The following is a 15158-nucleotide window of genomic DNA, read 5'->3' on the forward strand; positions in this document are numbered from 1 at the left end:
AAAATATAAAATACCTGAGTGAATCATAAATACTGAAGAATATCAATATAACGAAAAAGTTATGACAACCTTTAATGTAATACTGTATTTTTTTTAATAAGTCGTCAACAATGTGGTTCTAATATTTAATAATAATGTACTTTATTTGGCATAAATACTAGATATCTATCTATCTATGTTTAATTTAAATTATCTGTTTAACTTGGAATTAATTTAATTGTATTCAAAATCATTGTTACAATAAAAACATTTGTTCGCATCATCAATAAATTCCAGCGTATCATATTTCATCTTGCATAGTTGCATCTTGCCTGTTGTAAGTTAAATCAAATCATAATCCATATTTGGAGACAGGAATCTATTCAAAGGTCAAGTGCAGTACTCTATTATGTTATTAGATAACTGTTATGTTTACCAAAATTAAAAAAAAAAAAAAAAATTGTTAACTATAAAAAAATTAACATGTAATCATTTGAAATTACTTACTAAGTGAACTTACTTTTATTTAACCGAAATGTATCTTTAGAATATTTTATTATGTAATCCAAAACCATGTAATCCTTAACTATTAAATAATTATTTAACCTTTAGTAGTAGTAAGTACCTATGTTGTAATTGCATTTTTCATTGTCTGTGTAATTTTAAAAAATATTTGCAATATTTTTACTCAAAATTAGGGGGGTGGTGTAGCATGTGACGTAGTACAATGCATTCCATAAATATTTGTAATACTATCTCTAAACAACATACGTCACAAGTCGCATACCTTCTATTTAATAGATAGCCAAACTAGACTTTATTGACATGTCTACGTCATAGCGCATTCCAGAATCTTCATATATGTTACTATTTTACTGAATAAAGAGAGTTTAATACAGTTAAGACACGACGCGTTATTCATTGCACTACTCCAAGCGCCCAACATCTCAGTGTCTCCCAACGCCGCGGCCCGATGGGTCCGCGCCCGGGACTCATGGGCCCATGTGAGTGCCCCAACAGGATAATAGAATAAGTTGCGCTCCTCGGCCGCTCTCATTATAGGGTAATTAAGATATGGCCGCCGAGCGTCGTCGGGCGTCGTCGGGCGTCATCGGGCGTCGTCGGGCCGCATTGTGCTCCGTCGTTTGTTTGCACAATCAGATCGCGTCGTCGCTGAACTGTGAACGGAGGCCGCGCCGGAAAATTGAGGTATTTGAAGGGTGAAGGTTTTAGAATTGACTCTCAATGTATAAGGAAGCGAATAGTTATTTAAACGTTAGTAATGATTTAACTAAGTAATTTAATGAAATGTTTTCTCAATTGATGAAATAACCATGAGTACAGGCAATAAAACCAAAGTGAATGTAGTAACATTAAGCATTGGTCTAGAAGAAGTGGGCTCTCAACACGATAGTGTTGCGGTGCCCATTACCCACACTTTCACTGTGCCATCGCCCACTGTCACCTGGAACCACTTCGAGCCGCGGCGAGGTTCTATCGACGGCCGCGGCGTTGTTCCTGCAGTGATGGCGCCGACAGTTCCTACTTACACTACAATACACATTTTACTGCAACTAAAACTTTAACTTGCACAAAATAAGGGATCCTCAACTTTCATTCCTAGGCAGTACGGTCGAAATCGGGTTGCAAACGATAGTTCCGGTGAGGCACATAACTCTGGCGGGCGCGTATTATACAGCTGTCTTCATCTTTGTAATTTATTGAAATGCACTTTATTTTGCACGAACAAAATAAATGAACAGCAAATAGGTTGTGTTTCTCCAACTAGCACGCTTGAGAATAGAACAGCAGTTACACGAGCTTATTTATTTATTGCATTCTTGTAGTATGTAGAGTTCGCTAGAGGGATGGCGGGACTCGCGGGGTGCGCCTAGTGTCGTGACGTCATCGCGCCTCCGTTACATTACTATTCTATTGTCGTCTCGTTTATTCATCACAACCTTTTAAGGGAAGCTCCTTACAGTGATACGCTCTTTGTGTCTGTTGTTTCAGGCTTTATTCCGCGGAAACAACAAAGCTTATCTTCGTAAGTGTATCTCTTTTGTATTGTTTTTTACTTTAATGTAAGTAAAATTAAGTACAAGCATTGACTTATATATATATGGTACCATAGGCTGTAAAATGTTGGATTAATTAACTAAGTGTTGACATGTTGGAATTAGCATTTAAGGTTTATTCATTTTTTTCTAAAGCAATAAATCTTGTTGAAAAGGATTAAAATTTAGTTAGGCTCTTTAGCCTAACTAAATTTTAAATTCCTATGAGTGTTCGATCGATCATTCTTTGATTACTCTTTAGTAATCAAAGAATGATCGATCGAACACTCATTCGCTGGTATTGCTTAGTTAAATTCTTAATTTAAGCATTATTGAAAATCACAAGCCATCAAAATCCTCATAATGGAAACTAAATTGCCAATTTAATCACAACTGAACGCATTAACTTCACAAAATACGAGTATTTTGCATCGATCCGGGTCTTTTCAGGCTGGATTTTCAATGATTCCGTATTTTTTTTTAATATACAATTGATATTTTTAACAAATCATGAGTATTTTCTTTTTTGTCAAAAGCTTATTCACAGCTTTTGTAGCAATTCGTTTGAAAAAGTTCCTTGGAATTAATGTTTTTTTTTTGATACTGAAACCTTTATTTATGTATGACTGATATACCCAAGTCGTTTTTGGTTATATTTGTAGCACTGTTATTTGTAAGATCCAACTACATTTTGTTGTAACCTTTACTAGATGACTTGTTCCTTAGAGCAATCGCGAATTCTGGAGTAACTTCAGCCCTTCGTTATACTTCCACACATGTTGGGTATATTCTGTATCAAACTGTCTTTCTTCGCCATAGTATAAAATAATACATATAAGTTGTGTATTATTTTAAGAGGAATAAAATGAAGTTAGGGTACCTATTTTATGATTTTATATTGTATGTTCTTATCTAAGTATTCGTATTAGTGACGTCGCGCGTGTCCCTGCCCCGGGCTCGCAGCTACCAGGCGCACAGAGCCGGGGAGATATTGCGGTCACGTCGCGCGGGGGCGGGCGCGGGGCGCAGGGGGGGGGGGGGGAGCGGCCTTGCCAGGAGTGCTAGGGAACAGTATCGTTACTGCAAGGTACAAATTTTACGGCAGATATCAGGGGAGCAAAATTGGGAAAGATATTATTATATTTTATTTATCTATACCAATATTTTTGGCAGGATGTTATAATGAGGTAACAGTGAAGTAGTTTTTTAACATAGATATTTATTTATTTTTACATATAAATATAAACAGTTATTACATGTTACGAAAATAGTAACACACCAATTAATATGAATATATATTCATATTTATTGTTAATATGAATATATATGTGGGAGTGGAACAGAACGCAAGATGAAGTATCCATGACGACGAATAACAGAGAAGCATAGAGTACATGAAGAGAGTGAAAGACAGTGAAAGACGTAAAGACGAAAAGACGATGTCGATATTTCTTTGATTTTATTTTAACCTGTATATAATAAAGTGGATTAAATACCTAACATCATATTTAATTCCTACATAGGTATATTCATATTAATTGTTACTTTAATTGTATAAAATAGTGTTATACTATCTGTAGGCAGTGTACATGACTGTGCCAGGCGTGCACTTGGCAGACTAACACATCGGGTGCAGATAATCGATACTAATTGTGAGCGAGGAGACGCGACACGGACCCCGCGGCACCAGGGCGGCTCCAGGGCGGCTCCAGGGCGGCTCCAGGGCGGCAGGGCACAGGGCAGCGTGGCCATGAGCGCATTAGGGCCGTCAGGGTACCAGGGCACCACGGCAGGGGAGAGGGCAGCAATGCCAGGGAGGGATTGCAGAACCTTGAACAGACTATACTATATGTAATATACTATACGTAATAATTATGATTATTTTTATTTGATAAGTGACTGATGTTAATCATAATGCTCACAATAAGAAGATTTGATATTCATCGTATTGAATAAATATTTCCATTATACAACCGCAAACATAAAGCAATACAATAAAACCCTCTAAACTAAATGAGTTCCCATCTCATTCCGACTTCCTTCACGTCCGCAACACCGCCGCCGCCGGCGCCGCTCCGGCTATTACCTGATACGGGACATACGGGGTATTGTGTGCACGGAACTTTACAGCCAGTAACAGGAAACAGTCACAATACTCGTCATGTATGGAGTATAAAGTACTGCACCGCGCGGGTGGCTAAACGATAGTGTACCATTTATCTAAGCTAAAATTATACAATACATAGTGAGATAGGAAACCAAAGTTAAATGATCGAATTGTGACGTAACTTTCATTTTCATGACATTACACATTGTTAGTAGCTGTTGCAACCTATGTGGTGCCGATGTCTTATCGTATACTTGCAATTTTTGTATTGTTCCAATTTCTGTTTTATTTATAACAAGTTGAATAAAGGAACGTTAAGCTAACTTCGGCATTAAATCTACATATTTTTGTCTCCTTCGGTCCGTATACTGTCAAAGCAAGGCAGCAACAGATTTAATGCCGACATTAGCTTAAAGTTCCTTTGTGCACCTCAGTGATAATAAATTAACACTATTTAAAACATCAATAATTTCAAATGCCATCATGTTTATAATTTAATTAGGAATAAAAAATTAAAGTAAATAAAACCTTAGTTTCATAACGTAGAAACTTCGTGTAGCTTACAGTAAGATATAACTGTAAATTAATCATGAAATAATAAATATACAATTATAGGAAATTCCGTCCAAATCTCTTCAATTTTAATTTAAACAGGTCAACATAGTGTTATAAAATTCAGCGGAATTACGGATATTTCCAGTGTATGAAACAAACACCCGCACAGTTAAATATAACAAACATAGCAAATTGAACAGTCAAAGCGATAAATTGGTTCAAACGTAAATACATTTGTGGAAAACAATTTCAGTAACATGATTAACAAAATGTCGGAATTATGTGATATTCATTAATTGAGCAGTTACCAATTTTATTTCATACATTTGAGTCAATTAAGTAATTCAAAACGTTACAGTAACGTTGGCCTGTGGCCTCTACATTCCTTAAAAGTTATAATGTACCCCTACATACTATATGAATAATAATAGATGAATAATATTTTACCAATGGATCGATCCCATATTCATATAATTAGGTATCTTTCACCTGTACGTAGGTGGTCTGAAAAGTTTCCGACCTCAACGTGAAGATGGTAGCACACATCAATTAAAGTCAGGGAATGTAATTGTGCATCTTTCGACAGCAACACCTCAAAGTTTCAGCCATTTTTGACGCCCGGTTTTTATTTTACAGTCGTTTGAGTGAGTCGATGTGAGCATTTCTGTGAAAATGGAAAAAATCGAGTATCGAGTTGTCTTAAAATATTTGTTTTTGAAAGGGAATGCCCCTACGCAAATCAAAGATGAGTTAGATTCTGTGTACGGGGACTCTTCACCGTCATTTACCACCGTAAAATTTTGGGCAGCCGAATTTAAACGTGGCCGTAAGAGCTTCGGAGATGATGAACGTTCGGGACGTCCAAAAACTGCAACTACTGACGATAACATCGCTAAAGTTCACCAAATGGTGTTAGACGACCGCCGAATTAAAGTGAGAGACATAGCAGAGGCAATGAAAATGTCCAGAGAACGTGTTTGTCACATATTAAATCAAGATTTAGGCATGAGAAGGCTGCCCGCGCGTTGGCTGCCGCGTTTGCTAACGTTCAGACCAACGACGTGTTCGAATGAACATTTCCAATGCTCTGTTGGCGCAGTTTAGGCGCAATAAATCCGAGTTTTGGTGCCGCCTAATTACTATATGAGAGACTATGTAGAAGAATAAAAATAAATTTTAAGAAAAAAAATCTTGTATCTATGTTAGGTCGGAAACTTTTCAGACCACCCATAATTATTAAGATCAAACTTCAGAGTATAATTTTATAATTTTTTGCAATATAAATGTTGAAATACGTAATATTTACGTAAACTCTCATCTCACTGTACATACTCGTACACGCTCACGTAAATTCTTCATTTCAATGAGAATATGAGTCTTAAAATCACTGGAGCGGAACAGATATAAAGATAACAACGCTGTGTCATTACGAAACAGCGAGATGAATAAATCCTTTGATTTATACGTTTTGTGTTATACGAAATCTATATAAATTTTGATAAAATATTTTGTTATTGTGGGAAATCTTTGAAAGATATAAATAAATATTTGTTGCAGATGTAATTTACTATTAATGCCTTAAAAAGTTTTCCCGTGGGAATTCCGGGATAAAAAGTAGCCTATGTTCTTTCCCAGGGTCTAGACCGTATGTACGAGTATACCAAATTTCATTCAAATCCGTTCAGTAGTTTTGGCGTGAAAGAGTAACAGACAGACAGACAGACACAGTTACTTTCGCATTTATAATATTAGTTAGGATTAGGATTAAAGTCTGTAGATATTATAACTGTAGATATACCGTGAGGCTCCACCACCACAATTACATTTTTTATACCTGTAGAAGTGAGTCCAGCAATCACTTCCGTTTCCCGGAATACCTCGTTATTTCAGGACTCGGCTGAAACCAGGTCGGCATCGACCCGCGGCCACTTACTGCAAATAGCCAGTTGTAAACTTCCACGAATGTGCGATTGCATGTGGCGGCTCGAGGCCTAGATAACCAGATTACTAACTATTAAAAGCACTCCAGATTGCTTTTAAACGAAAAACCAAATTAGAATCGTTCCGATAAAAATGCTGACACAAATTTCCTTACATTACTTATTCTGGACTAATTTGCCTAAAAAGCAAAGCTTAAATATATCCAAGGTAAATTTAACTAACCATTGTTTGCACTTTGGATAATGTTAAACAAACCGTACAAAGATAAAACAAAGTAAGTAAGTAAAGTGGCTTTTGATTCGGAATTAAGCAAAGCGGTTTGAAAGTGCATCGTAGAGACAAAGCTCAAAGGAGCAATTAAACGAGCGTATACAGAGTACCCCGACACAGAGAGTACCCCGACACAGAGAGTACCCGCCGCACAGAGCACCCACCGCATAGAGTAGCCACCGCATAGAGTAGCTTTTATATACTACCATTTAGTGTCGGAGCATCTTTAGTTATACAACGTGGCCCTTGCAGAAACTTTTTTTTTTTCCGCCAGGTGGCGCCTTTTCGTAAACAAATAGTTCTGAACGCTCCGTATTATAAATTCAATAGCTACAAAATAAATTAACTTTCAGTATCAAACTTAAGTGCACTATTGTTCTTGGTACAAAAGCCATCAGTGAAAGTGTTATTACGGTGAATTAATAAGTAATTCGAAAACACAGCTAAGTTGTTTGTTCCCAATATTTGATTCAGAAAAGTGGTTTTAAATTCTGTGATTTCACTACTGAACTGAAATAGTACATTCAGTAATCAAAGTTTGAGCTGAACAAGTGTCTTGAAACTATACTGTGCGTGATTTAAGTGTAGATAAATCAAAATTATTTTGCAAAGGTTAATTACCTAAGTACTTTTTCTCTCACTACCGCACGAATACAAGCGGCTCCTGAGTGCCTGAAGAGACGCGAATAGCTAAGTACCACAACTTCAAACACTGCGTGCTCCTTGATTACTACTCAGCTAGGACAATAATATTTCCACCCTTCGTTCATCCCCCGCCCTCTCCACTGCCACAGGCGATAACGATAAATTTATTATTCGAAAAGCTCTGTTAAAAATAAGCACAATCAAACTGATTTACAATGAATTGCATAGCCTGTCGCCTAGAAGTAAACAATACAGAACTACTTAAATGCAAAGCCTGTAGGCGTATATATCACCATGCATGTGTAAATATGACAACAGCTCATTATATGCAAAATAAAACCAGCCTACTGAATACTTGGAAATGTCCGGCCTGCATTAACGTAACTCGTCGCAATAATAAAGACAACACGCCCGTCCGACAAGTTCATGCTCCGTCTCTTGGCATGTCATGCGATGAGGAGCCCTCCCAAGAAGTCGCGAACACAACACAGCATTCACAGTCCGCACCCATCACTTATGACCAAATAAACGGCCTCTTCGAGTCATTCAGAGTCTCCTTGGCCAACGATATAAGAGTAACTATTAAGAGCGAAATAAATACCGCTATCGAGAATTTAAAGTCAGAATTCACAGCTACAACTGATTTCCTATCTTCCGAGCAGTGTGATTTAAGAAAGGAGCTGAACGTGGCAAAGACTACTATAAAAGATTTGGAATCTGAAAACCTTAAAATGAGTTCAGAAATGCGTAACTTAGAGCGACGTCTTGTCTCACTGGAAAAGTCTTCACGAAGTCAAAATTTAGAAATACAGTGCGTGCCGGAGAACAAAGCTGAGAATCTATTTGAGATAGTCAACAAATTGGGCAAAGAAATTAATGTTTCTATTACTGATGCTGAAGTGAAATCTACTCGTAGAGTCTCTAAGCTAGAAAAGTCAGCGGAGAGGCCTCGCAACATTCTCGTGACCCTGTCCTCGGAGCGGCAGCGTGACACTATTCTGACTGCATTCAAAGCCTACAACCGAGAGCACCGCGCCACGCCGCTCACCTCCACGCACCTCGGGGTGCCTGGCGCGCCTACACGAGTGTATGTGGCCGAGCACCTTGCGCCCGAATGCAAGCACCTGTTCGCGTTGGCTAGGAAAGCAGCTAGAGAACTTAACTACAAACACGTTTGGGCAAAATATGGAAGGGTTTTTGTCAAAAAGGACGATAAGGAAACTTCCGGTACTATATATATAAAGGATGCTACGGTCCTAAAAGAACTTTAAGCTTAGTTTAGTGTTTTTAGATAATTTTTATGCTGTACATTTCCCCTCTTATAAATATGTTGATGTTACTGCTTATTTTAAAACCTAAATTCTTATTATTTTTTATAATATATACAGGACTTGTTTGTGTGTTTAACTGTATCTGTGATGTGTTTCGCACTGCATTGATAATGGCTACAGAGATAATAATGGTTGCGTACGTACATACCTATAATGCAGAAGTATTGTGTAACGAGATGTATTGTTTTTATTTTGTTTTAATCGTGTTACTTCTTATTTTTCTATATTCACTAAATCTGTTTTACTGTAATTTTAATTTAAATGTGTGTAAATTATTCACAAAAGTGGTTAAAAAACATTATTTGAACGTTGTACCAATAAATTTCGACCTTTTTTACTTTTGTTCATCCAACTCAGTAATAATTAATTATAGTCTGTTATTTATTTTTTACTCAATTGATCTATTTTTATACCGATTTTATCTTTTATCCATTTTAATAAATTATTACATATATTATATGCATTGTATTTATGTCTTATGGTTTTGTCTTTTGTGCGTTGCTATAGTTTATGGCTATTCCAAGTTCATATACGATGACTAAAAAGAAGGACAGACACTTGAAACTAGCACTTTTAAATGTTAGGTCACTAAATACTGGACAACACGAGCTGATAGTAACGGTTGAAAAACATAAACCTGATATACTCGCGCTTAATGAAACCTGGTTGAAAGAAGGACAGGATTTTTGTGCTCCAAAAATTTCAGGTTATACTCTTAAGCTTGCCCCGCGACCTAAGGGAAAGGGTGGAGGTGGAGTGGGGTTCTATATCCGTCAAGGAATTCAGGCGCGAAAAAAACAGCATCCGCTATCAGATCTGGAGCAGATGTGGCTTGAGGTGACGGTGCCCGGCGCGGGTCGCGTGGCAGTAGGTACTGCGTACCGGCCCGAATCGGGACTGAAGACAGGTTGTGCAATCGATGCCCTCAGTGAGGCGGTGAGTACCTTTAATCAATACAACCATATTTTCATTTTGACTGATTTCAATGTTGATTTGCTATTGCCGGAAAAAAATCCAGCCCCAGAATTGTTGTCATTTCTAGACCAGCAAAATTTATACCAACTTGTGCAAGAACCAACCAGAGTTACTGACTCAACCGCCACACTCCTCGACTTAATTATCACAGACAGTCCTGAGATATGTCGTAACGTCACTGTTTGTCATAATAAAGATTTAAGTGACCACGCTACGGTGACCGTTGAGCTCTTAATTAAAAAACCTAAAGATACTCCGCACTTTATTGTTACTAGGTCATTAAATAAAATTCTGCCTGATAACTTTTTTTCTGATCTACACTCATTGCCCTGGTGGGATATTACTAGAATAGAAGAAGTTGACGATATGATTAACAACATTAAGGTATGGGATCATATTCTGGGGAAACTCTACAGACAGAGAAAACGTTTTTAAAGCTCAAAAAAGATGCCTACGCTCCATTTGTAAATTGCGCAAAACGGACAGTTGCAAGGAGTATTACAAAAAATTAAAAATTTTGACATTTCCTTGCCTTTATATATACGAAGTATCAGTTTTTATAAGAAACAATTATAAGGACTTTGACAAAATCAATAACAGGCGTCACAATAACCTATTAAAAGCTATGCCTCGTAAAACAGCCGTGTTTAGCAGGAGTATACTTGGTATGGGACCAAAGATCTTCAATAAATTACCAAAGGCTCTACGTGACATTGAAAACCTATTTCATTTCAAAAGAGAACTAAATAAATTTTTACTTGAAAGGAACTATTATAATCTAAACGAGTTTTTCACAGACAATATCTAATGATAAATTTATGTATGCTGGCAGGTCTGATAATTAGGTACTTTTACTATTATTATTATTTTTTTAATTAATTTAATTGTTTTTGATAATTGGTGTTTTATATAATTTTTTGGCATAATTGAAACTATTGAAACCTAACTTAATTAAAAATATAAAACTGTAATTAAAATATTAATTCTTAATTAATTTGTGTAAAATTTATAAAATTATGACTATGACGCCTCCTCTCTATTTGTACGCCTCATGGCAAAGCATGGCATGTCCTAACCTATACATAAGATGAATGTAACTAACCTGTGTTTATGCAAATAAATATATCTTGAATCTTGAATCTTGAATCTTGAATTAACCGCTTCAATGAATTAATGCTTTACCTGTTCGACAAACATGCTCCTCTTAAAAAGATTCGCATAAGAAATAAACCACTACCGTGGATCACAGACGTTATAAAGATCATGATGCATCACAGAGATGAGGCACTGGTTAAGGCAATTTCAACAAAATTGGATCATCACCGACAATACTACAAAGATTTAAGAAATTTAGTACACAGTTCAATTAAAAGGGAAAAAAAGGCTTATTACGATTTTTACATAAATAATAATATACATAATCGTTCGGGAGCGGTGGTAGCTCAGTCGGGTAAGCGCCCGCTTCTCAAGCAAGAGATGCGGGTTCGAATCCCGGCGCTGACATGTACCAATGAGTTCTTTTAACTTAAGTACAATGTATACCATCGCTCTTACGGTGAAGGAAAACATCGTGAGGAAACCTGCATATCTAGATTTAGCACATCTAGATATGTGAACCCACCAACCCGCAGTGGACCAGCGTGGTGGGAAATGGTCCAAGCTTAGGAAGGCAGTTTAGACCTTGGGGATATGCACAAAGGTTCCACTCGAGAGAGCCAGGTGCAGGTACTTACACCCCCACAGAGAATAGAATAGAATAGAATAGAATATACATAATCCGAAAAAGATGTGGAGTCACTTAAAGAACTCAACAAATCTAAGTAAACCCAGTCTACCATCTATTCCAAAACATTTAAATAACCCGAACCAAATTAATAACTTTTTTCTCAACGTTCCTTGTAACCTAACTATTGACCAAAATACGTTTGACTATTTTAAAAATAATAAATATTCTACAAATAGTTCAGAATTTAAAATTGAAATATGCACTGACGAGCAAGTGGCGGCCATACTAAAATCCATAGAGACAAATGCAACTGGAACAGATACTCTTTCGGCAGAGATGATTCGGTTAACGCTCTCGATAACACTGCCCATAATTACCTTTATTGTCAATAAATCCATAGCGCTTAAAACCTTTCCCACCGCATGGAAGGCAGCTAAAGTAAGACCTCTACCGAAGAATATCACCGTTGAAGAGTACAAAGACCTACGGCCAATCAGTGTTCTACCAGTTCTGTCAAAGGTAATTGAAAAAGTAGTTTGCAAACAGTTAACCCTATACTTAGAGACTCAACATATCCTACCCAGCATGCAATCTGGTTTCCGAAGCAATCATGGTACAGAGACGGCTCTAGCTCATGTAACTGATGATATAATAACTGAGTCAGATACAGGGAAGGGTAGTATTTTGGTTCTTTTGGACTTTTCTAGAGCTTTCGACTGTATTGATACTGGTCTGCTCCTTTCAAAAATGAGCTATTACGGCATTTCCTCGACAACCTGTGAGTGGTTTCGATCATACTTGTCCGAAAGAACGCAGTACGTAGAAACAGTTGATGAGGACGGCAACATACAGGGATCAAAAATGCAGACAGTACCTAGAGGCTGCCCTCAGGGTTCTATTTTGAGTCCTCTGCTGTTTGTACTGTATACTGCTTGCTTTGTTTTTTTTTCGTACTGTCACTTTTCGCAAAACGAAAATAAAAGAGAAAAAAGAGCCAGAGGACGGACAGACTTGTTGTTAGTGTTACTCATTTGTGTTATTTGTATTTTAATTATCCTGACCGCTGGGTGCTCTAGTCCATCACGAAATATCGTTCTACATGAGATTGACAATGTGTATATTTATTTGTTTCAAGTGTGGTTAATATCATCTGCTATGACATTCTGTGGTCTCAGAGCTGGTTTATGTTCTCACAATATTGGTGTTGAAGGCTGCGCGAGGCAAAAGTTTCGGACGTGGAGCAAAGTCGACATAAACCGACACCGAAATTTGTCGACACGGTAGCAGGTGTTTGTGGGGGCTCGTGTATGTGTGTGTGTGTGTGTGTGTGTGTGGCACTTGTTCATACGTGAGTGGCGGTTGAGAATGTGTGGTGGTATTTTTGTTATTACAACTCATACTCAGCTCTATTAATCTAACAAAACTAATAAAAAAAAACACATTCACTTCACACTATGAATTTCCGTAAGTAAATTTTGTTATTTTGGGTTTGGTTAGCTCATACGAAACCTATAATCACTTACATTTTCTCGACAGAATTGTGTTCAATAGGGGTGCCTGTGTTTGTGGTCCCGGGTTCGACTCCCGACCGTGAGATGGATCACACTCAGCAGCAACACACCGTGAAATTGAATTCCATTATGGGTCCTCCAATTAATGTTTTGGGTGTTAATAATTGTGTGGAAATGTTCAGGGTCGGGGCGAATGGCGAATTTTCCATTCATCGCGTGTGTTGTAGTACTTACTTCACTACTTGACATTTTCCAATGAACATGTATACCTACCTATTTCAATACACAACACACGCATCTAAATTAAGTACTGTTAACGATTATTATTAATTAATTGTCATGTTAATTTTATTTTTATAGTGTTTTAATCATCAAGTGACTTGTCTGTATTAAGCTCTTTCTTCTTTTTTGCAACATTCTACTGGTTTTCCTGTACCTCTTGTTTATTTTCTCATTTCCTTACATAATTATTTACCTACTTAGCATTATAAAAATGATCAATTAACAAAAAATCACAATAAATGTGATTTGCCGTGTTCGTTGCTAGCGCCCGGCGGCGGCGGCGGCGGCGGCGGGGGCGTCCCACGGCCCACACGTTCTACATACGCGCTAGTTGCGAAACAACTTGTGTAGTTATAACTTCGACGATGTCTTTATTATCTACGCCCTCAACATGACAGTTTAATCAAGCTTTATTGTTTGTTTAAGTAATTATATTGAACTAGGACGACAACTAGGAAGAACTTGTTAAAACACTCGGCTGCGAGATCATCACATTATGAGTTCAGTGTCAGTGTGAGCTGGAGGGATATCCGATATGCATTTAATAAATGGCCTGTCTAGTTGTCTACTAAGCATCATATTCTAAAGTAACTTTTAAAATGTAAGCAATATAATAATTGAATACATTGCACTTTAATGTAAGAAATGTAAACGTATGTATGAAAATATAACCAAAATATTGTGTTAATAATATTACCCATACCCCATACACTAAGTTACACCGGATACCCCCACGTCGTTAGATTAGGAAATGGCGCATAGACAATAACCGGAAGTGGGCAGTTTGCCGCCACGCAGGCAGTGTGGCCATCAACGAGCCGATAGTCCCCGGTGTGGCCAGTGCTTGTGTGGCTATCTGCTATATAGTGGGACCCGCGGGGAAATACCTATCGCGTAACAGATCTTCGAGAATAACATGTTATGAGTCTTGGACCAGGAGCTTTCACTTTTTCACGTTGTAAGTTTATATACTTATAAAATTTAAAAATTACAATAGTTTTTATTTTTATTTTTGCTAAATCTTGAAAAAGTACTAATTTCATCGCATGCTCAATTTGGCCATACTTACCACTTTGCAATATCCCGTAGGGTAGGGACGGCGTTGAAGCTTTTTTACAAGGAACGTTTATTATTAATAGATGAAGGTAGCACAAGAGGCCCTTGTGCCGGCTCCCGGCCTGGCTGTGGGGAACTGCTAAACTCATCGGTTTCCGAACAAAAGGTATTTTCCTCAAAAAAGATTAATCGAAGAAGGGTTTTCCTTTGTTATCGTTTTCAGCTTTTATCGAAAAATCATCCTTCCACGCACCGGGGAATGGAGTGATATGGTGAGGATAATTAGGTGATTGGATACTAAGTACATACACCCTTTTCCTCTGTTCTCTTGCAAGGGAAATACCAAGTATATCTAGCAGGTAGTACGTACGTGTCTTCCAATTATCTAATTTATTCGGGAAGTGGTCGGACATTTATTTCAAAGATGTGTCGGAGTCGCTCGAAGTAGTAAAAACAAAGTGAAAGATTCGCTCCTCCGCCGCCGCCCATTTGTCTCAACTTCGAGCAAAAGATGGCCTCTTAGGATTTAAAGCACTGAATTTTATTGCTAGTTCTTTAAATTGATGTCCTGATTCCTACTGAATTATTTATTTAAAGTTAGATCTTCTGGTTTTGTTTTAGGAGGTAAGTGCGTTGGCAAGTTTTCGTGTTTTAGCTAGGAATAAATGAGTTTCTTTCAGTCGGACCGGGATTGAGTTGGCAGGAGAACTGTGAGCAGGCTTT

General features: G+C 37.5%; 1 protein-coding gene across 1 annotated transcript; it reads left to right on the forward strand.

Moving 5' to 3' along the window:
• The first annotated feature begins 7997 nt into the window (after positions 1 to 7997).
• Positions 7998 to 8825, forward strand: LOC105382779. The gene has a single exon (XM_048631736.1). The coding sequence runs from the start codon at positions 7998 to 8000 to the stop codon at positions 8823 to 8825; it is 828 nt and encodes a 275-aa protein (XP_048487693.1).
• The last annotated feature ends 6333 nt before the right edge of the window (positions 8826 to 15158 follow it).

The sequence above is a fragment of the Plutella xylostella genome, chromosome 29 (genome assembly GCF_932276165.1).
Source record: "Plutella xylostella chromosome 29, ilPluXylo3.1, whole genome shotgun sequence".
NCBI classification, from domain to species: domain Eukaryota; kingdom Metazoa; phylum Arthropoda; class Insecta; order Lepidoptera; family Plutellidae; genus Plutella; species Plutella xylostella.

Bases quoted from the DNA above. Each gene is read 5' to 3' on its own strand.
- LOC105382779 (XM_048631736.1), top strand. From the start codon at position 7,998: ATGTCATGCGATGAGGAGCCCTCCCAAGAAGTCGCGAACACAACACAG.